Raw genomic sequence first — 21,095 nt, 5'->3', positions numbered from 1 at the left:
ATGCCCCTCCACGTATGTTGTCTATCGGCCTCCTTCGTAGCTCATTTAGAGTACTGAATTACTGATATTATCTGCAATTACAGTATACTGTAAATTCACTCAACAGCTGGCACACAATCTAGGAGAGGAAGAGAGAAAATCAATATTTGTATTTCATGAAGCTCTGTCGTTATAACGAAATCTAATTGGTGTTGGTCCAGATGGGAAGATGACAGAGTAATTTCAAAACTAGATGGCTTGAGTAGATGGCCAGCAAGCCTAAATTTCTTTAAACATCATTATATATAGACTGAAAAATACATATTTAATAATGATGAGACAATGTGTTTCAGTAGGTATAATACATGAAGAGCTGGATATTGAACCGTGCTGGTGACACTACTTAACTTAGGGGTCCTTTTACTAAAGTACGTTAACAGATTTAGTGCATACTAACGATTAGAGCATGCTACATGCTACACAGCCCTTTGGGTACCTATGGGCTGCATGCCACTTAATGCACGCTAATTCATTAGTGCACACTAAATCCATTAGTGCACCTTAGTAAAAGGACCCCTTAGTATGTATATTTGTATAGATAATGGCGCTGTGTATACAGATAGAGTGGTCACTGTGCCAGCTCTATTTAGTTTTGGCCTGTTTTTCAGAAGGCCTAAACTAAATGATGCCAAGGCTGGCAAATCCCAAAGCTGGAGATTTACCACCTCTGTGCTGGAGAATACTGGAGGTTTTGCTCGTGGGCCCCAGCCGTATCTGAGTCAAGGCTCTCGTTAATATACAATGCTACCCCTCCACCAGTCCAATCCACCCTATCACTACGATATACTTTGTACCCCGGTATGACAGTGTCCCACTGGTTATCCTCCTTCCACCAGGTCTCAGTAATGCCTATTATATCCAATTTTTCATTTAGTGCAATATATTCCAACTCTCCCATCTTATTTCTTAGACTCCTAGCATTTGCATATAGACATACAGTACATTTTGGAAGCAAGGTGTTCTGAGTTGTTTGTCATTTCCTCCCGTTGGTCTGCACGACTGTTTTTTCTGCATTAATAGTACAGAAGCCCGTGTTGATAACTGTGCTCCTAAATAATCGGTTTAGGATGTTAAGATATCTGTTCTGGACACAGGTACAGCAGTATCCAATGCACTCTTTCTTCATGACCACTTTTTTCTACCCTATTTTGGAAAGCCTTTTTCTGAGGTATAATCAAATATGTGAGTAAAGTTAATACTATTCGAAGCTTATTCATTTTAACAGAGACAAGTAGTGAATCTGTCACTGTAACTTCCCAAGCTTTTTAAAAAACTATTTTAACTGACTTTCAGGTGAATTTTTGAAAGAGAAGGGCGCCCATCTTCTGACACAAATCGGGAGATGGGCGTCCTTCTCGCAAGGCCGCCCAAGTCGGCATAATCGAAAGCCGATTTTGGCCGCCCTCATCTGCTTTCAGTCACGGGGACGACCAAAGTTCACGGGGGCGTGTCGGCAGTGTAGCGAAGGCGGGATTGGGGCGTGCTTAGGAGATGGGCTTCCTTGGCCGATAATGGAAAAAAGAAGGGCGTCCCTGACGAACACTTGGGCGACTTTACTTGGTCCATTTTTTTTTACGACCAAGCATCAAAAAGGTGCCCAAACTGAGATGGGCGTCTTGGGTTTCCATTATGGCCGAAAACCGGGGACAACCATCTCTAAGGTTGACCATCTCAACATTTAGGTCGACCATCTCTAAGGTATGGTAGTGGTGTACAGTTGTGGGTTTTGGGGGGGTTGGGGGGGCTCAGCACCCAAGGTAAGGGAGCTATGCACCTGGGAGCAATTTGTGAAGTCCACTGCAGTGCCCCCTAGGGTGCCCAGTTGGTGTCCTGGCATGTGAGGGGGATCAGTGCACTACGAATGCTGGATCCTCCCACGACCAAATGCCTGGATTTGGTCACTTTTGAGATGGGCGTCCTTAGTTTCCATTATCGCCGAAAACCGGGGGACAACCATCTCAAAAACGACGCAAGGACAACCATCTCTAAGGTCGACCTATATTTCATGATTTGGGCGTCCCCGACCCTATTATCGAAACGAAAGATGGATGCCCATCTTGTTTCAATAATACGGTTTTCCCCACCCCTTCATGAAAACTTGTGCGCCCCGTTCGATTATGCCCCTCTTTGCGGTTTCCCCTTCAGATCTGGGAAAACCTGAGCATGGGTTTTACAGTTGAGCTATTTTAAATATGAATTTTGTTACTTGAGTTTGTGGATTTGTTTTTTTAATGTGGTACTTGTAATTACTGCAGTGCTGCGTATGATGCCATGCTTGACCGAAATGTGGCCATTAAGAAGCTCAGCCGACCATTTCAGAATCAAACACATGCCAAGCGAGCATACAGGGAACTGGTCCTCATGAAATGTGTGAATCATAAAAATGTAAGTTTGATTTCTATATTTGTTCTGTATTTAAATGAAATGGAAATATCATATCTTCCATCTGCATTCTTGTGATATTTTGAATTGCATTCATTTTAGCACCGCTATCTATGGGTACAGTTGAATCTGCTCTCACCATGCATAACTGATTTCTTTAAATTAAGTATGTCTTTGGGCCTCCCCTGTGGCTTGGTTGCTGTGCAGAGCCAGGCAAAAGATTCTCAATTTAGGATTTCCATTTCCCATTATAGAATTCCTGCAGAGGCAGTGTTCACAGCCTCTGGGGAGGGATTCATAGTCACTGGATGATGATGACAGCTAGAGGGAATTCTGTAACAGTGCACCTATATATAAACAACCAAAGGGAAAGGGAAATGGGACTTGATATAGCGCCTTTCTGAGGTTTTTTGCAACTACATTCAAAGCGGTTTACATATATTCAGGTAATTATTTTGTACCAGGCATCTGATTGGTACATTTTCTCTAAAGGAGAATGGATGCCTACTTTTCTTTATAGAACACTAACTTAACAGGGTATGTTTGCATGTGGACAATTTGGCATGGGCAGTTATGCCAGCCATAGAACTGGCAAAATGCTTGAGCTTAAATTCTAGTGATATTTGTGAAACATAGTATTCTGTACGTTAACCCCGAATTCTATAAAAAGAACTAAAAATTATGTGCACAAATTTGGCATATGCCCAATTTGCACATGCAATGTAATTGAATAGTGAGCTAATTATCTTTTTAGCAAGCAATTATTGGCACTAATTAGAATTCATTAAAATGTACATGTGTAAATTTAGGCACAGGATCTGCACCTAAATTTTACGCGTGAGTTAAAAAAGGGGGCATGGAAATGGGAGGGTCATGGACGGGTTATGGGCAGATTGAGGGCGGCCCTTTAAGTTACGGAAGTAGTTATAGAATAAGGGCATCCGCGCCTAAACTTAAGTGCAGGCATTTGTATCACATTTTAGTTGGTGCAAATGGCTGTGCTAAAGTTAGGCATGATTCCTGGGCTTAAGCGTTATATTTTTTTTATATTTTATTTATTAAGTTTTATAACAATCATAATATACAACTTATGGGTGAAAGTACACAAATTTGGAAAATAAATCTGAAGAAATTATAAATCATATAGCTAAGATTTTCATTAATTATTGACCACAATAATTTTTAGGTAATTGATCCAAGAAAGGAAATAACAAAAAAAGGATATATATATATATCCTTTTTTTGTTATTTCCTTTATATATTTAACTGAAATTAATGATACAGCTTACCCAGGTGACTTACTCCAAGCTATCTTAGTGTATCATCTATGACTAGACTGTTACACTAACCTCTTCCTTACTTGATAAGAATTCTTCTAATTGTTTGGGATCAAAGAATTGAAATTGCTTAGATTGAAATAATATACGACAAATACAAGGAAATTTAAGTACAAAATTTGCACCTATTGCCAAAGCCCTCGGACGCAAACCTAAAAAAACTTTGCGTCTTTTCTGTGTTTCTCTAGATAAGTCAGGGTAAATTCTTATTTTAGATCCCAAAAATATAGAATCCAAATATCTCAAAGGAAGTTTTAACACTGCATCTCTGTCCATTTCCAGGGCAAAAGAAACCAACATAGTTGTTCTCTGAGTTATAACCTCTAAAGAGGATTCTAAAAAGGATGTGAGGTTCATTGCTTCACCTCCCTGAGGTTGTAAAATACCTGATACCGTTTTAATATTACCTTGTAAGTAAAACACCCGGGTTATAGGTGGTAATGAATCCTCTGACATACCTAAGATTTCAGTTAGATATTTTTTAACCACTTGTATCGGTGTAATTAGAGGTGATCTAGGAAAATTTATCAGTCTCAAATTAAGCCTCCTGGATTGGTTCTCTAAATATTCCAAGCGTCTGAAAGTAAATTTTCTGAAGTCTTTCGTCTAGTTGTTTCACTTCAGAAGCTTGTTGTACACTAGTCTGTGCCTGAATAAGAGCAGCCTCAGATAAAGACTTAATTACTTTAGTATTTTTTAGTTAACAAGGATTGTAAGGAAGATTGCGTAGTAAAAGTCAAATCCCAGAGTGCCTCCATTGTCACTACAGCTGGCTTTTCCATTTTCCCCAAAGAAAAGACAGGAAGAGAGGCTTCAGCAGCCTGTTCCAATGTACCCACTATCTGTGAAGACAGCTCAGGTATAGCTATCACCATTGGTTCCTCCGGGCTGGTAGCGTTTGGTTTTCCTCTCAGCGTGGGCAAGTCCCCCCCCCCCCCCCCGCTCGCTCTGGCCCCTATTCAGAGACTGAGCTACAGTACTTGTCTCCAGTTTTCCTTGTCCTGGCTGGGGAGGAGCCGCACGTTCGACGGGGCTCATGGGGACCCCGTCTACACTGCTAGCAAGCGCCGAAACGCTTGCTTCGACTGTGGAGGTAGAAGCCGTCCTGGGACCAGGCACAACTCCGAACTGTTCCAGGGTCATCTGTTAGAGCTGGTAAGTTCTGGTAGGGGTGAATGGAATCTCCCTAACTTTGCCTCTCCTTTTCCCCATTTCGGCGATAAGAGAGGAACCCTCTTCAACAGTGTTTGTGTCTCAGAACGGAGCGCGTCTGGTGTTGTGTCTCAGACCGGCGCCATCTTGGATCTGTAAAACTCGCTTAAGTGTTATTTTATAAACTGTGCCTAACTTTAAGCACGGTTTATAGAACAGCTCTTTTTTCGGTGCTGATTTTTTTTTGGTGCCATATATAGAATTTAATCCCAAATGTGTAATTGTGCGCTGTACCCAGATGCCACCCATATGTATCCCCACCTGCAAGCTGTGCACTATCGAAGTTACATGTGCAGTTACAGAATAGTGCTTAGGTGGCATATTGGCATATACAAACATATGTGTGTATATATGTACATATATGTAATTATTCTTATAATTTACACGTGTATTCTGCACATACATAGTCGTGTCTTATTTGTAGAATTACCCTCCCTCTACTGCCTAGGCTTAGGATCCATGATTGCAGGGTTATCAGAAGGAGCCCTGATACATGGCAACCAGTCAAAGACTCCTGCTGTAATGAGTGCACTATTGTAAGATAAAAGGGATATAAAATTGGAGGAAATCCCTAGGTGGTTGCAAGTGAAAGCTCAGTGTGCCAGTCTCTGAGCAGGAAACGCAAAACTGTTGGATAAAAAAAAAAAAGTAGACAATCCAATAAATGTTTTCAGATGTGCAGTTCTCAAAGTGACAGAGGGATTTTTTATCAAATGTCAAGTCTTTAAAAACAAATTGTAATTGATTTTACCTTTATTATTCATATTTGAATGAAAGTGCAGGGGAACTCTATCCCCGGATTTAGAACTAATGCTCAAAGCAAACACATGCATACAGTTTCACTTTGAAACCTGATATTTGCACCTGCTTTTCATGCACGTAGCATTTTTCGTGGAGTTGAAAACGCACTTATGAGCATGAATTTCTCCTCTGTCCAAATGAACCATTAGCAACGTCCTCTCTGAATGTGGCTAAAAGCTGGGCATTTTGAGGGTAGTTCTATATGAGAATGTCTAGATTTAGGTATTAGGCTTCAAACAGGCATTTTCCTATTCTACAAAGAAAAGTAGGCACCTATTTTTCATGGCCGAAAGTACGTCTGTATTTAAGGCATGAACTCTTACACCAGTCATAGAACTGTTGTAGTAAACGCTCGCGTCTAGATTGCAAAAGACAGTGTGTAGAGCAGGGATATCCAACCTTGGTCCTCACAAGGTTGGGTTTTCAGGATTTCCCCAATGAATATGCATGAGATCTAGTTGCATGCAAATAGATCTAAGTACATAGTACATAAGTAGTGCCATACTGGGAAAGACCAAAGGTCCATCTAGCCCAGCATCCTGTCACCGACAGTGGCCAATCCAGGTCAAGGGCACCTGGCACGCTCCCCAAACGTAAAAACATTCCAGACAAGTTATACCTAAAAATGCGGAATTTTTCCAAGTCCATTTAATAGCGGTCTATGGACTTGTCCTTTAGGAATCTATCTAACCCCTTTTTAAACTCCGTCAAGCTAATCGCCCGTACCACGTTCTCCGGCAACGAATTCCAGAGTCTAATTACACGTTGGGTGAAGAAAAATTTTCTCCGATTCGTTTTAAATTTACCACACTGTAGCTTCAACTCATGCCCTCTAGTCCTAGTATTTTTGGATAGCGTGAACAGTCGCTTCACATCCACCCGATCCATTCCACTCATTATTTTATACACTTCTATCATATCTCCCCTCAGCCGTCTCTTCTCCAAGCTGAAAAGCCCTAGCCTTCTCAGCCTCTCTTCATAGGAAAGTCGTCCCATCCCCACTATCATTTTCGTCGCCCTTCGCTGTACCTTTTCCAATTCTACTATATCTTTTTTGAGATACGGAGACCAGTACTGAACACAATACTCCAGGTGCGGTCGCACCATGGAGCGATACAACGGCATTATAACATCCGCACACCTGGACTCCATACCCTTCCTAATAACACCCAACATTCTATTCGCTTTCCTAGCCGCAGCAGCACACTGAGCAGAAGGTTTCAGCGTATCATCGACGACGACACCCAGATCCCTTTCTTGATCCGTAACTCCTAACTCCTCTCATGCATATTCATTAGGGAGATCCTGAAAACCCGACTGGATTGTGGCCTTCGAGGACCGAGGTTGGACAACCTCGTGTAGGGTATAAGATGTTATAATCTATGAAGCCAGTATAAAGCCCGCAGGAGGAAGCCTGCATAAGTGCTGCAGTCGGTGCTAACTCTAGATATTTAATGTCGTGCCGTTTCCAGTGACCGGCATTGAATATCCAGGGTTCTTTTTTGCCAGCTCAAACTTAACCAGCTAAGTCAATATTCAACGCTTGCTGGTTAAGTTTATAACAGCCAAAGATAGGACTGCCATTTAAGCGGTCCAATTTGACCACTAAACTTAGCCGGCCAGCGTTTGAATATTTGCAGCTATCGACAGGGGGTGAACTATTTGAAAAAAGGTCACTGTCTTAACAACATTACCCCAATAACAAAAATGAAAACTATCCAAAACAAAGCAAAACAAACGATGCTGCAAATGACGTGAGGAATGAAACAAAATGGAAATATTTGGACTGGCCACCCCTTGTGAGCACTAGCAAATATGCTGTTTGTTAATGGAAAACAGATAGAAATGATGATAAAGGCCTTCAGGGCAATTCTATTAACAGGGTGTCCACATTTACACACCTCTTAAGCACATAAGTGTATAGAATACTTTCATGGGTAAGTGTGCAGCAAAACACCAAAGCACTATTCTGTAAGTGTGAGCAGAAGTGCAAGGGGGCATTTACTTGGGTGGCGCATGCGCAGTGCTGCCACTTATGAATGCAATTTACAGAATTCTGTAAGCTATGCAGGCCCTTTATGCATTTGAACTTCCACAGTTACACCAGATCTATGGCTGGTGTAACTGTGAGTGCTTAAATGTAAGGTGCGCTGATACCAGGTTATGCTAATATTCTATAATGTGTTTGTGTGAGGGGGGGAGGGGGACGAGACAGTGAGAGACAGAGAGAGAAAGAAAGAAAGAAAGAAAGAAAGAAAGAAAGAAAGAAAGAAAGAAAGAAAGAAAGAAAGAAAGAAATGCTAGCTTACAGATGTTGGAGGTATGAGAGGAGGAGAAATACTGGTCCTATGGAGGAAGGGAAAGATGCTGGATGAGGAGCAAAGAAGAGAGAGATGGAGAGTTGCTCGACCATATGGAAGGTGGGGGAAGGACAGGAAAGATGCTGGATCATGTTGGGTGGGGAGGGCAAAGAAATGGGAGAAGCTAGAAGTGGGGAAGGAAAGGGATACAGAAGGGAGATGCAGGGCAAGGGGAGAACAGGCAGCTCCTTGTGACTCTGGGCAAGTCACTTAACCCTCCATTGCCCCATGTAAGCCGCATTGAGCCTGCCATGAGTGGGAAAGCGCGGGGTACAAATGTAACAAAAATATATATATATAGGATAGGGACACAGAGGGGTGATGCTGGACAAAGAGGGGGTAGGGACACAGAGGTGCATTGCTGGACATGGGGGAGGGGATATAGACATAGATGGAAGCTGCTGGACATGGGAGGATGTGGACACAAAAGGGAGATGCTGGACATGGAGGGAGCATGGCCTTCTATGCCAATATTATGAAAGAAAAATCAGCGCTAGCCCACCTTTAAGAGTTTTGACACATGCAGGATCCCACGGATGTACTGTGGATTTTTGCAGTGAACAACCTGCTGTCTGCTCCATTCATACCAACTGAAGCCAGAGGCGTAGTGTTATGTCCCCTATCTCAACGCAAGCGGCGTCCTTGGGCTCCCGTCGACACGCACACTTGACTGGCACTGCCCTGAGCCATGTGTGTCTGTAGTTCTTCTCTGGATTTATTCAGAGAGCGGTGGTTGCAGGCTCCTTAATTACTTTGCTTCCATGCATCTGTGTCTGCGCTCTCTCTCTGCCTGGCTTCCAGGCTCCTTGATTGCTTTGCTTCCACCCACCTGTGTCTGCTCTCCCTCTGCCTGACTTCCCTTGCTTCTCTCCTATTGGTCTTCCGGTTCTTCCTTCCCCTGCTCTTGTCCTATGGCTTTGCTCCTTTTCCCTGCTAGTTCCTGCTGATGTCAGACGCCAGCACTTTATCAGCTGAGCTCTTCCTGGACTCCATGCTTTGGCTTCTACTTTGGTAGGTGTTACTTGCTCAGTAGTTTGCTTCTTATCTACTTGTCCCTCGTTGCTGACTTTGCCTGTACTTGGATCACTCTCTTGCCTGCTGCCTGCCTATTGACTTTGCCTGTACCTGGATTACTCTCTTGCCTGCTGCCTGCCTATTGACTTTACCTGTGCCTGGATTACTCTCTTGCCTGCTGCCTGCCTACTGACTTTGCCTATACCTGGATTACTTTCTTGCCTGTTGTTTGCCTATTGACATTGCCTGTACCTGGATTACTTCCCTGCCTGCTGCCTGCCTATTGACTTTGCCAGTACCTGGATCACTTTCTTGCCTGCTGCCTGCTTGGCCGATACGTTCACCACCCCGCTTCCAGCTCCGTCTCATAAGTCCTGCAGGCCGCCCGCACCTAGGGGCTTAATCTCTGGGGAACGGCGGTCAGCGCAGGCGAAACCCGGGGTTGTCCGGCCACCAAGCAGAACCTGGTCCAAGTACCGGGCTCAGCAGCACTCTACTTGGTACAAGAACTCACAAGTCTGATAATAAGCCAAAGCCATGAGTTCGCCGGACAAACCCGACCTGTCTGAGTTGGCCCAGGTTCTTCAGCAGCAACAGGCCCAGCTAAACCGTCTGTCTGGAGTTCTACAGGATGTGTGTTCCCAGATGTCAACCCTTCAATCCCAACGACAGCCTCCTGCTGCATCGTCTGGATCTGCGTTACCTACTCCAGAGTTGTGGTTTCCTGAACCTCCCCGGTTTGACGGCACCCCTTCTGCTTGCTGAGGGTTCCTCAACCAATGTCTTATGCTGTTTGAAATGCAACCGGCTGCCTTTTCTACGGATAGACTCAAGATAACCTATATCATCTCTCTACTCTCCAGATCCACCTTGGCTTGAGCCTCTCCTCTCTGGGAGCAACGGGACCCTTTACTCACTGATCTTGGAGAATTTCGTTGCTGCTTCTGGTTAGTTTTCAATGTGCCGGGACAGCCATCCTCTGCAGCCGCAGAACTTCTACGAATTCAACAAGGCAATTGTTATGTTGCTGCCTATGCCGTTCGCTTTCAAACCCTAGATTTATAGGTAAGATGGAACCAAGAGGCCCTTACGGCCACTTTTTGCCAAGGACTCAACGACCGGATCAAAGATGAACCGGCTGGCTGGGAAATACCGAATGTTTTGGATGCTCTGATCACCCTCTGCATCCGTATCGACATAAGGTTTCAAGAAAGATCACTGGAACGCTCTACTCAGCGCCGCTCTCAGAGACCATCTCCTCGGATGCCGCACCTGTCTTCTCCCAAAGGTGCGTCAAGCTCTACTTATGGAGTCCCTGAATAGCCAATGGTTATCGGACGGCATCGCCTCTGAGAAGGAGAGGGCTCACCGTTGGGACAATCAACTTTGCCTCTACTGTGGGCAGGCTGGCCACTTCCTAAGACATTGTCCGAATAAACCGGGAAATGCCTAGAACCAGGGTCACTGAAGGGGGTGGCTCTGGGTCGTTTTTTTGCCTCTTCCAGATAACCTTGTCTCTGTTCCAATCTCCTTGCATTGGAAAGAATTTTGTGTTAGCACCAAGGCTTTGATCGATTCAGGAGCAGGAGGAAATTTTATTGACGCCGGTTTCCTTGAACCAACTAGGAGCGCCTTCAATTCCTTGCAAACCTACGCTACAAGTGACCTCCATTCAAGGTTTAACTCTTCCCTACTCCATCACTCATGTTGCCCAGCCCTTGCAGATGCAAGTTGGAATTTTACATAAGGAGGAGATTCAATTTCTGGTGCTTCCCCGGACCATTTATCCCCTTATTTTGGGCCTACCCTGGTTACGACAACACGCACCAAGTATCAACTGGACTACTGGTGATATTGGCAGTTGCGGTTCTCAGTGTTTTGCTGCATGTCTCACGCTGGTGGTGCCATCCACAAGGACTATTGCTGCCTCCCCGGGGGTCTTGTACCCGTGTGATGCTTCTCTCCCCAAGGAATACCGTGATTTCCAAGACATCTTTAATGTGCAGGAGGCGGACTCCCTTCCTCCACATCACCCTTTTGACTGCCCCATTGAGCTACTCCCAGGCAAAATGCCCCCTTGGGGCCGGCTCTATACCCTTTCTCGGGAGGAATCTAATACCATGCGGGAATATATTCAAGAAAACCTTTGTAAGGGCTTCATCAGACCCTCTTCATCCCTGGTGGGGGCAGTGTTCTTTTTTGTTTCCAAGAAAGATGGTTCGTTGCGACCCTGCATTGACTACCGAGGTCTGAACAAAATAACCATCAAAAATCGGTATCTGCGTCCCCTCATTCCGGAAGTTTTTGATCGTCTGCAAGGGGCATCTATCTTCACCAAGTTAGATCTCCGAGGGGCATACAACCTAGTCCGAATTCGCCATGGGGACAAATGGAAGTCCGCTTTTAATACCCATGAGGGACATTTTGAGTATTTAGTTATGCCGTCTGGCCTTTGCAACGCACCTGCGGTGTTTCAGGAATTCATCAATTTTATTTTTCAAGATCTTCTGTACTCCTCGGTCATAGTTTACTTGGATGACATCCTGGTTTTCTCTACTTCTGTTAAGGACCATGCCCATCATGTGAGTACGGTCCTTCAGCGCCTCTGGAGCCACCGCCCATTTGCCAGACTGGAGAAGTGCTCATTTCACTTGCTAACTTAAAAATAGAATCCATTGAAAAATCTATGCAGCTGTTCATCTCTTCAGCCTCCAACACATTCCCATGGTAACACATTGCAATTAGCTAGCGTCCTTTATTCAGTTCTGTTACGAACAGATTAGTGTCCTTCTAACCAGTATCGTCAAGCCTCATCTAATGGACTCTCTTAAAATCTTTTGCTGGAAGGCATAGTCAAAACAGCTACTTGGGCCTTGCTTTACATCTTTACTGCACATTACTGTCTGGTCCTACCCTCTATCAGAAATGTTGCTTTCAGTGAAGCAGTACTAAGCGATCTGTATAGTCTGTTTAACTTTTGCATCATTATCATCATTGTCATCATCTGACTAAGTTGTTCCCCTCATTGAAAAAGATGTTGGGAAACTGGAGTATCCCCGAGCATGAGAGTCCTCCACTTCTGTACCTGACGCAATCTTGCTTGTTGATAGAGAAAGCAAAGTTGCTTGTTTGTCACAGGTGTTTTCCACAGACAACAGGATTAATTTATTTTTATTTATTTTTTTGTTACATTTGCACCCTGCGCTTTCCCACTCATGGCAGGCTCAATGCGGCTTACATGGGGCAACGGAGGGTTAAGTGACTTGCCCAGAGTCACAAGGAGCTGCCTGTGCCTGAAGTGGGAATCGAACTCAGTTCCTCAGGACCAAAGTCCGCCACCCTAACCACTAGGCCACTCCTCCACTCCATATAGAAACATAGTAAATGAAGGCTGATAAACACCATTTCAACCTATCCAGTCGGCTCATCCATACCATCTACTATCCCTTCCTCTCCCTCAGAGATCCGATGTACTTGTCCCAAGCTTTCTTGAATTCATTATTTGTCTCCATCATCTCTGCTGATTAATCACAGACTCACCTACCACCGAGGGTTGTATTATTCCTTATGCCAGTGGTGGGCAATCTTTATACACAGAGGGCCACATGAACATCAGTGAACCTCAGCTCTGCTTGTTAAACATCTTTCCATTAAAGACTGAGCCATATTGCTCTTTTTCCGTTTCAGCGGCAGTAAGGCAGTGACCCGCCCTTCAGGTGATGCTGCTGATGTCACCGATGTCCCCCATTGTGGGAGTACTTCAGCAAGCTCTGTCTGAAGCTGCAAGGAGCTTTCTTACCATCTGTGAACCCCAGCTCTGCTTATTAAACATCTTTCCAGTAAATGCTGAGCCATATTGCTGTTTTTCCATCTTGTTGGCGGTGAGGCAGTGGCCCTGCTCGCCAGGTGATGCTGCTGATGTCACAGATGTCCCTCGTTGTGGGAGTACTTGAGTGAGGTCTGTCTGAGGTGCAACGCCTCAGGTGCACTGCCGAGTATTGCCCCTTAGTGTGCCCCTTTGTGGTCAAGTTTAGGTACACGGACTCAATATATGCTGAATTTTTTATGATATATGGCTATTATATGGGTGCATAATGTTTTTAAATTGGTCAGTTAGGCCATGAAAATGAAGCTGCTATTATTACTGTTTTCTTTTATTTGCTGGGGAGGGACTGTGAATTTTAATGAAGCTGCTTTTGAACAATGTTTTAATGCCTTACCATGATATAAAGAAGGTTTGTTTGAAGGATGGTTTTTATGCTAATCGTGGTAATGATTTCATTTTAGTGCATTGCCTAGTGAAACTATAATAGGACATAGGCCCAAACCTGTGAATAATAAATGGAGTCAAACTAAGATTAGGAATTTACAGAGGATAGTACAGATACCTCCCGTTTATGAGGAAACTGTTTCTATCCAACCAGTACCTTGTCTCTATTTCAATGCTAGGTCTCTTTGTAATAAAAAAAAAAGATGTGATAAGGGATTTGATTGGAGATAATAATGTTGGTCTGGCATTTGTTACAGAGACTTGGTTAACTGATTTGGAAAGTCCAGTAATTCTAGATGTCTGTCTTCCAGGATATAAGATTATACATTGTGTGTGATCTGTTAAAAAGGGAGGAAGGATTGGAATTATATATAAAAGTTTTCTACGTTTTAAATTACTGGACTCATTAGTGATTTCAGGTTTAGAACTGACGTTGTATCAACTGTATGATGATTCAATGCAGGGTTCTTTTGGTGTTTTGTTGGTCTGTAGGCCTCCAAGGAATTGGTCTCAAATACAAACCCAGTTTTTTGGGTTTTATTTCACAGTATACATGAACTTGATCTCATTTATTGTTGTTAGGTGATCATTCAGATGCTACTGCTAGTTATTTACTTTCTTACTTAGATCTACTAGGTTTTAGTGTTAGTAGAATTGAACCAACTCATGAGAAGGGCTATGCATTGGATTTTATTGCTTCATTTACTAAACAAGTTCTGTCCCAATTGGTATCTAATATAGTATAGACATCAGTACCCTGGTCTGATCATTACTTAGCTGATTGTACACTTTATTTACCTCAGCATTGGAGGAAATCTTCAGTTAAATCTCAGACCAGTCAAATGAGAAGAATAGTTGCTCTTGATCAATTTTGGGCACATGTTATATCTCAATTGGTTGACCCTTGTTCAAATTTAGATCTTATGTTATCTGATTGGAATTATTGAGTGACTGATGTATTATCACAGTATTTATCTGAGGGGTCAGGGAAACAAAAAGCAGGAACATCTGCACCATGAACTCCGGTTGATTAAGAGTTTATGTCGTTGGTTAGAAAGAATTTGGTTAAAAATAAAAGATCCTATTGATAGACTTATATAATTTCCCCTCCCCCCCCCCCCAATATTGGGATTACTGAGAGTGTGAGTCCCTGTTGAGAGTCACTGGGAGGAGTGACTGGGTGGTTCCTGGGTGGGTGGAAGGCTCAGCCAATGGGGAGTAGTTTTGAAATAGAATGCAGAGAGTACTGAAGAGTAGGGTGGGGGGGGGGGGTAGGAGGAGTTTGGAAGGATATAAAGCTAGAGTTATGCTCTTTAGGGGGATCTTTGGTAGCCTACAGATCTGAAGTTACCCGAACATCCCTCACCATTGACCAGGAGGAGAGAGAGGGGAGTCCTGAGAATTGGAGAGATCCACTGGCTGTGAGGCAGGTTGTGGCTCTAATTACTGGTAACCGGGAGACAGTGTGCTACAGGTGGGCAGAAGAAGGCCCAGCCTGGGAGCAGGGGATCAGAGCCAGGGACAGTTCATCCCAGAACCAGGGTGGACTAAAGGTGGGGTCACCGCTGGAGAAGGGTCAAATCGAGGGGGGTCTGAGCCCGCAAAAGTGAATCATTGTTAACAAGAGGAGTACAAACTTTGGGGATAATATCTTTCACAGGATGGGCATGGATAGGAGAAACTATATGTAGGTAAGTAGCCCTGAATGAGAATTCCCCTGTAGACATACCTGTTGAGGAGAGTGGAAAAGGTGTTCTTCCTGGGAATAACAGAAGTTGGAAGTTAAGGTTGCTTTGCAGTTTATCAAGTGGAAAGGAGGTTAAAGTTAAAGTCTGTTTGTTGCAGCAGTTTGCAAATAAAAGTTAAGTTTCATTATTAAACCTTTGGAGTGCTGTGTGGTTCCTGGACTGAAGAGCTGAGTAGAACCCAGAACTGGTGACAGAATCGGACTTCCCAAACCCTTGGATCGCTATTCTGGACCATAGACCCACTCCCAAGCTCAACTGCAGGTGATCTGAAATGGATGAGTAAAACGAAAGTAGCCCTGAATGGAAAACTGAACTAATATCTGCTTCGTGGCCTGGAGCCAGAGCTAGCGCATAGGTGAGACCCGAGTTACACTTAGTTGCAGAAAACAAGTTAAAATTAATAAAACTGCTATAGTAGATGCTAAAAAGGCTTATTTTGGAAAAATAAATAGAATACATAGACCAGATTTTTTAAAAAATCACTTTTTAAAGTTTTTAATAGACTTGTACAGGTGTCCCCAGTAATAGAACTTTCTGAGTTATTGCAACATTCTGCAGATGATTTAACGAGATATTTTATTGATAAGGTTGAACTTATCTGACAGTCACTTTTGAAGTTATCTGGGCAAGTGGATGTTTTAGTCATTTACAATGTGAAGATTGGAGGGAATTACCTGCGGGTTGGGTATGGTCCTCTTTTGTAGTGGTTACTGAGGATATGGTAAGATCGTTGTTAAATAAATTATCACATAAATTATGTTTATTAGATATTTGTCCTTTGTATTTGCTGAAAGATATTCCAACTGAGTTGGTTGGATGGCTTACTGGTTTGATCTTTAATTGCGGGGATTTTTCCCATCTTCATTGGGAAATATTATTTTAATACCAATCCCAAAATCTCAGGGTGCAGATCTGACAGTGGTGTCTAATTTCCGGCCTGTGATGGTGAAATTATTGGAGTCAGTTGTTGCATTTCAAATGACATCTTATTTAGATTCTTTTGGTTGTTTGCATAACTTCCAATTTGGATTTAGATCGATGCACAGTATGTAATCTTTGCTATTGAATCTAGTGTCAAAAAAGAAGAATCTGTTAAGTCGGGCTTGCTTCAATTTGACATATCTGGAGCATTTGACACAGTTGACCATGCAATTTTGTTGGACATAAGTACATAAGTATTGCCATACTGGGAAAGACCAAAGGTCCATCGAGCCCAGCGTCCTGTTTCCAACAGTGGCCAATCCAGGTCACAAATACCCGGCAAGATCCCAAAAATGAACAAAACATTTTATACTGACAGATTGAGTGAGCTTGGTACAGTATTTTATGTACTGTCCAGAAATGGTCAGAGGTTTGGGTTTTTTTAAAACATAGGCAATAGTGTGTTAAAAAGAATGATTCCTTTTCATTTAGTTGGAGTCTGAACTATGGAGTTCCTCAGGGTTTGCAGCTCTCTCCGATTTTATTCGGTGTTTTTATGAGTTATTTGGGCTTTATATTAGATTCATCAGGATTGTGTGGTTTTTCGTATGCAGATGATTTGTGCTGATTCCTGTGACTTCAGATTATCAGACTTTACAGACTGCAATTTCTGATTGTATTTTTCTTATACATTCGTGGACAGATCAGCATTTACATAAGTACATAAGTAATGCCATACTGGGAAAAGACCAAGGGTCCATCGAGCCCAGCATCCTGTCCACGACAGCGGCCAATCCAGGCCAAGGGCACCTGGCAAGCTTCCCAAACGTACAAACATTCTATACATGTTATTCCTGGAATTTTGGATTTTTCCAAGTCCATTTAGTAGCGGTTTATGGACTTGTCCTTTAGGAAACCATCCAACCCCTTTTTAAACTCTGCTAAGCTAACCGCCTTCACCACTTTCTCCGGCAACGAATTCCAGAGTTTAATTACACATGTTAAAGCTCAATGCGCTAAAGGCAAGGCTTCTTTATTTTAGTAATGATTTAACCTAAAACAAGGAGGTAAAACCCCTCACGAAACCATGAGATATGAAACAAAAAGTGAGGAGAATGAATGAGGATACCAAATAATTTGTTTATTCACATAAAAAATGACATAATTCGCATTAAAAATGACCCGACACGGCCGTGTTTTGGCCCAAAGGCCTGCCTCAGGGGTCTTTGTAACCTCAGAGAGTATGACTTGAAATGTGTACTCCAAGGGAAATAATAAGACAAAACTCTCTTGGGTCTCCTCTCCTCTAAAAAAATGTTAAAAAACGGAATGAACTTGTTATACTCCTCTCCAAAGAGATGTGTACAAATATAAGCGTTCTGCTTTCCATACTCAATTATTACCATATATCCAACTTTTTGAGAGAATTCTCACTCGTATTCTGCTCTATTATTGGGCTTTCCAACATCTAAGAAAGTCCGTTTTAAAAGAGTTTTAGATGGTTCATTTGGATATCAATCCAGTAAGAACTGGAATTCAATTCCAAAGCAAATTTGTATTCTTTCTGGATATTTTTTGTTCTTAAAGCATTGAAAACGTATCTGTTTAACACATATTTGGATGTGTAATTTTTGTTTTGTGTGTTTTGATCTTTGTATATCTCATCTTTTGTAACCCATTTAGATTATCTAATAATAGAGGTGGGATATAAATGCCAAGAATAGAACAGAATAGAATCAGCTCTATCCCTAGGGGACCATACACATAAAATCACAACCCCCCCCCCCCCCACACACACACACACACATAAAATCTCCCCCACATAAATTTTTTTTCACCCACATATGGTCCCCTCATTTTCCTTCTTTCCTATTTCCCTTCCACACCCCCATGCTCTCCAGCATCTCTCTCCTTCCTATCCCCATCCCTTCTATCCACCTGCCCCACAATCCATGTGCCACAGTTCCCCTCTCTTCCCTACCTCACAATCCATGTGTCCCAGTTCTCCTCTCTCTTCCTTGCCCCACCATGAGGCATATTTTCAAAGCACTTAGCCTTCCAAAGTTCCTGTGTCCCTGTTCTCCTCTCTCTTCCTTGCCCCACAATCTATATGCCCCAGTTCCCCTCTCTATCTTCCTTCCTCTTCCGATCCCTTGTCTCTCTTTCTTTCTTTCACTCACCACAAGACAATCTCCCCTCTCCCTTTCAATCCCATGGGACCAAAGAAAAATACCTGGCCCAGGGCTGACAATTAACTTTGGCTCAGAGGAGCCTTGGCGGCTATATGCACAAAGGCCCTGTTGGTCCCACTCCCTCTGATGTGTTATGTAAATGTTGTGTGTGCCTCAGTGGGGGCAGGACCAGCAGTGCCTTTGCACTTGTAGTTCCAAGGGTCCTCTGTGTCAAAGTTAACTGCCGGCACTCAGCAAGCTGGGCAAGGTATTTTTCTTCGCTCCCATAGGGAGAGGAGAGATAGGCTTCTGGGCTACATAAAATTCATTTTGGGTCACATGTGGCTCGCAGACTTTAGGTTGCCCACCCCTGCCTTATGCTATGGAGCTAACTGAGAGAACTGAAGAGACCTTTCTTGTATGCAGAAAAGGCTGGGCATGTTCGGAGCTTTATACTGGTTCTGAGGGCTTGGAGAACTCTTCCATCTTGGTACCATCAGATGATATCACTCTCTCGTATGCCTGTTTAATCATGCTCTCTACGGAGAACATATGTTACAGGTAAACAGCTTTGCTCTCCACATCTTTAAATTTCAGGGGGCATAAGACTGGACTTCTAAATGACCACTGTAGCTTTCATTTTGGTAACTAGGATACATTTTGCATATGTCCTGGAATAACTTGAGCAAGAATTTCTTTTTTATGTGGAGTGTTGTAAATTGAAATGTCATTGCCCACATTTATTTATATACTTTCTCTTTTTGGTTTCAGATTATCAGTTTATTAAATGTCTTTACACCACAGAAATCTCTGGAGGAGTTCCAGGATGTGTAAGTAACAGACAGAAAACTAAACCATCTGTAGGAGGGAGCAGGAGATGATTAATTAAAAAGAAAATAAGCATAACTTTTTCTTACATCTTACATATTAATTTGAACAGAAAGGTCTGGAGCTACAGACTAGGAAATGCCAATGTATGTACAACAAAATCAGGCTGGTGATATGCTGTATAGCATCGTGAAGCTTAATAAAGACAACATTAGGGGATCAATATTCACCTGGAAGCGGTGAATGCTTTCCTGTTTGCCACTGGCTTTATTCTCAGATATTCAATGCCGGGCCCTGTCTAGACTTTGGCACTGAATATACGTTTTCTGCAGAGCCTGTTAACCATAGCGGTTAAGTCGATATGCAGAACTTAAGCGTCTGTGGGTTAGCACATAAAGATAGGATTGTGATTTATTTATTTATTGGGACTTAACTGCATTTATGAAGAGATTTACTCTGGACGGTTAACTGCTGAATATCGACACTTAACCGGCTAACGTGTGGCATAGCCACAGGGGAGGGGAGAGCCTTGATGGGCCTGCCCCCCCCCCCCCCCCCACACGTGGCTCAGAATCCCTTCACAACTGGAGTACCCTTTGACCGGCTGGCAGGGATGCCCAATCCCTGCCAGCCAATAAGATATGTAGCCAGAACTGTCCCTGCAGAGAAGAAGTCAACGGCCTCCCTTCTGCCAGAGACAATGGCACGCCTTTCGCATGCTCAGTTCGTGCATAAACTGAGAATGCGTGGTGAAAGCCGATGTCGGCGGTAGGAAGGGAATTCGCTGAGACGGTTCCAGCCATGGATCTTGTCGGCTTGCAGGAACTGGGCATTCCTGCCAACAAAGGTAAGAAATGCGGCAGCAGCAGCCGGGGGAGGGAGAGGAAATACGTTGCACCCCCTTAGTCCACCCCTGGGTCCCCCCAGGAATCCAATGCTGGCTACTTCCCTGCAGCGAACTGCTGAATCCGCCCCTCCTCCCCTCCCCTCAGAACACTTTTCCTTGATAAAGAGGATGAAACTCTTCTCGTATGAAGAAAGGCTAAAGAGGTTAGGGCTCTTTAGGGGATAAGGGGAGATATGATTGAGGTCTACAAAATCCTGAATGGTGTAGAACGAGTAGAAGTAAATCTAGGGAACACTTGAGGAAGTTACATGGAAATACTTTTAAAACAAATAGGAAGAAATATTTTTTCACTCAACAAATAGCTAAGCTCTGTAACTCTTTTCCTGAGGATGTGGTAACAACGGTTAGTATATCTGGGTTTTAAAAAAGGTTTGGACAAGTTCCTGGAGGAAAAGTTCATAGTCTGCTATTGAGATAGACATGGGGAAGCCACTGTTTGCCCTGGGATTTGTAGCATGGAATGTTGCCATGATTTGGGTTGCATCCAGGTACTTGCGACCTGGCTTGGCCATTGTTGGAAACAGGATACTTGGCTGGATGGACCATTGGTCTGACCCAGTATGGCTACTCTTATGTTTTTATTATGCTCCCAAAATAGCCGGTTCTCAGGGAAAATAGGGTATCCCAATAGCGAGGTTGCAAAAGAGACCATAGTAGATCAGGTGTCCTTAAATAAAAATCGGACAAAAGATTGCAAAGTAACACTGTCAACTAATGAGTAAGATGTAAATAGGAACAACAGACATAGTTTGAAATGTCTGAGGGCCTGATGCATGAAAGAAACGTTAAAGAACTGAAAACAAAAAGGTCCACGGTACAAGCTACCGATTTTGAAAAAACAACTGATGCTGCAAAAAAATTGCATGCAAATGAGCCGCACAGTAATCCAAAGGTCGATGCATGAAAGTCCCACTAACCGGTTGAAATCCACAGTAGCAGGAATGCAAACACATGCGCACAATAGCCATTCGCTAAGCATATGACAAGCGCTTTTACCTCCTGGATCCATGGTCGATGATTTTTGCGCAGTGCCCTTGCGCGTTTCTTCAGTTCTTTAACCTGGAAAACAAGAGGCCTGCAAGTGTCATTGTGATCCCGAGGAAGA

General features: G+C 43.3%; 1 protein-coding gene across 5 annotated transcripts in view; it reads left to right on the top strand.

Moving 5' to 3' along the window:
- MAPK10 (mitogen-activated protein kinase 10) overlaps positions 1–21,095 on the top strand; it is a 338,818-nt gene that overhangs the window by 194,192 nt on the left and 123,531 nt on the right. For all 5 annotated transcript variants that reach the window (XM_030190605.1, XM_030190604.1, XM_030190606.1 and 2 more), the window contains 2 exons: positions 2,295–2,424; positions 19,027–19,085. In XM_030190605.1, the coding sequence (XP_030046465.1) occupies positions 2,295–2,424; positions 19,027–19,085 (189 nt within the window). The remainder of the gene's footprint in view (positions 1–2,294; positions 2,425–19,026; positions 19,086–21,095) is intronic.

The sequence above is a fragment of the Microcaecilia unicolor genome, chromosome 2 (assembly GCF_901765095.1).
Source record: "Microcaecilia unicolor chromosome 2, aMicUni1.1, whole genome shotgun sequence".
NCBI classification, from domain to species: Eukaryota; Metazoa; Chordata; class Amphibia; order Gymnophiona; family Siphonopidae; genus Microcaecilia; species Microcaecilia unicolor.
Note: the sequence above shows the minus strand (reverse complement) of the source record. Positions and strands in the feature narration are given on the sequence as shown.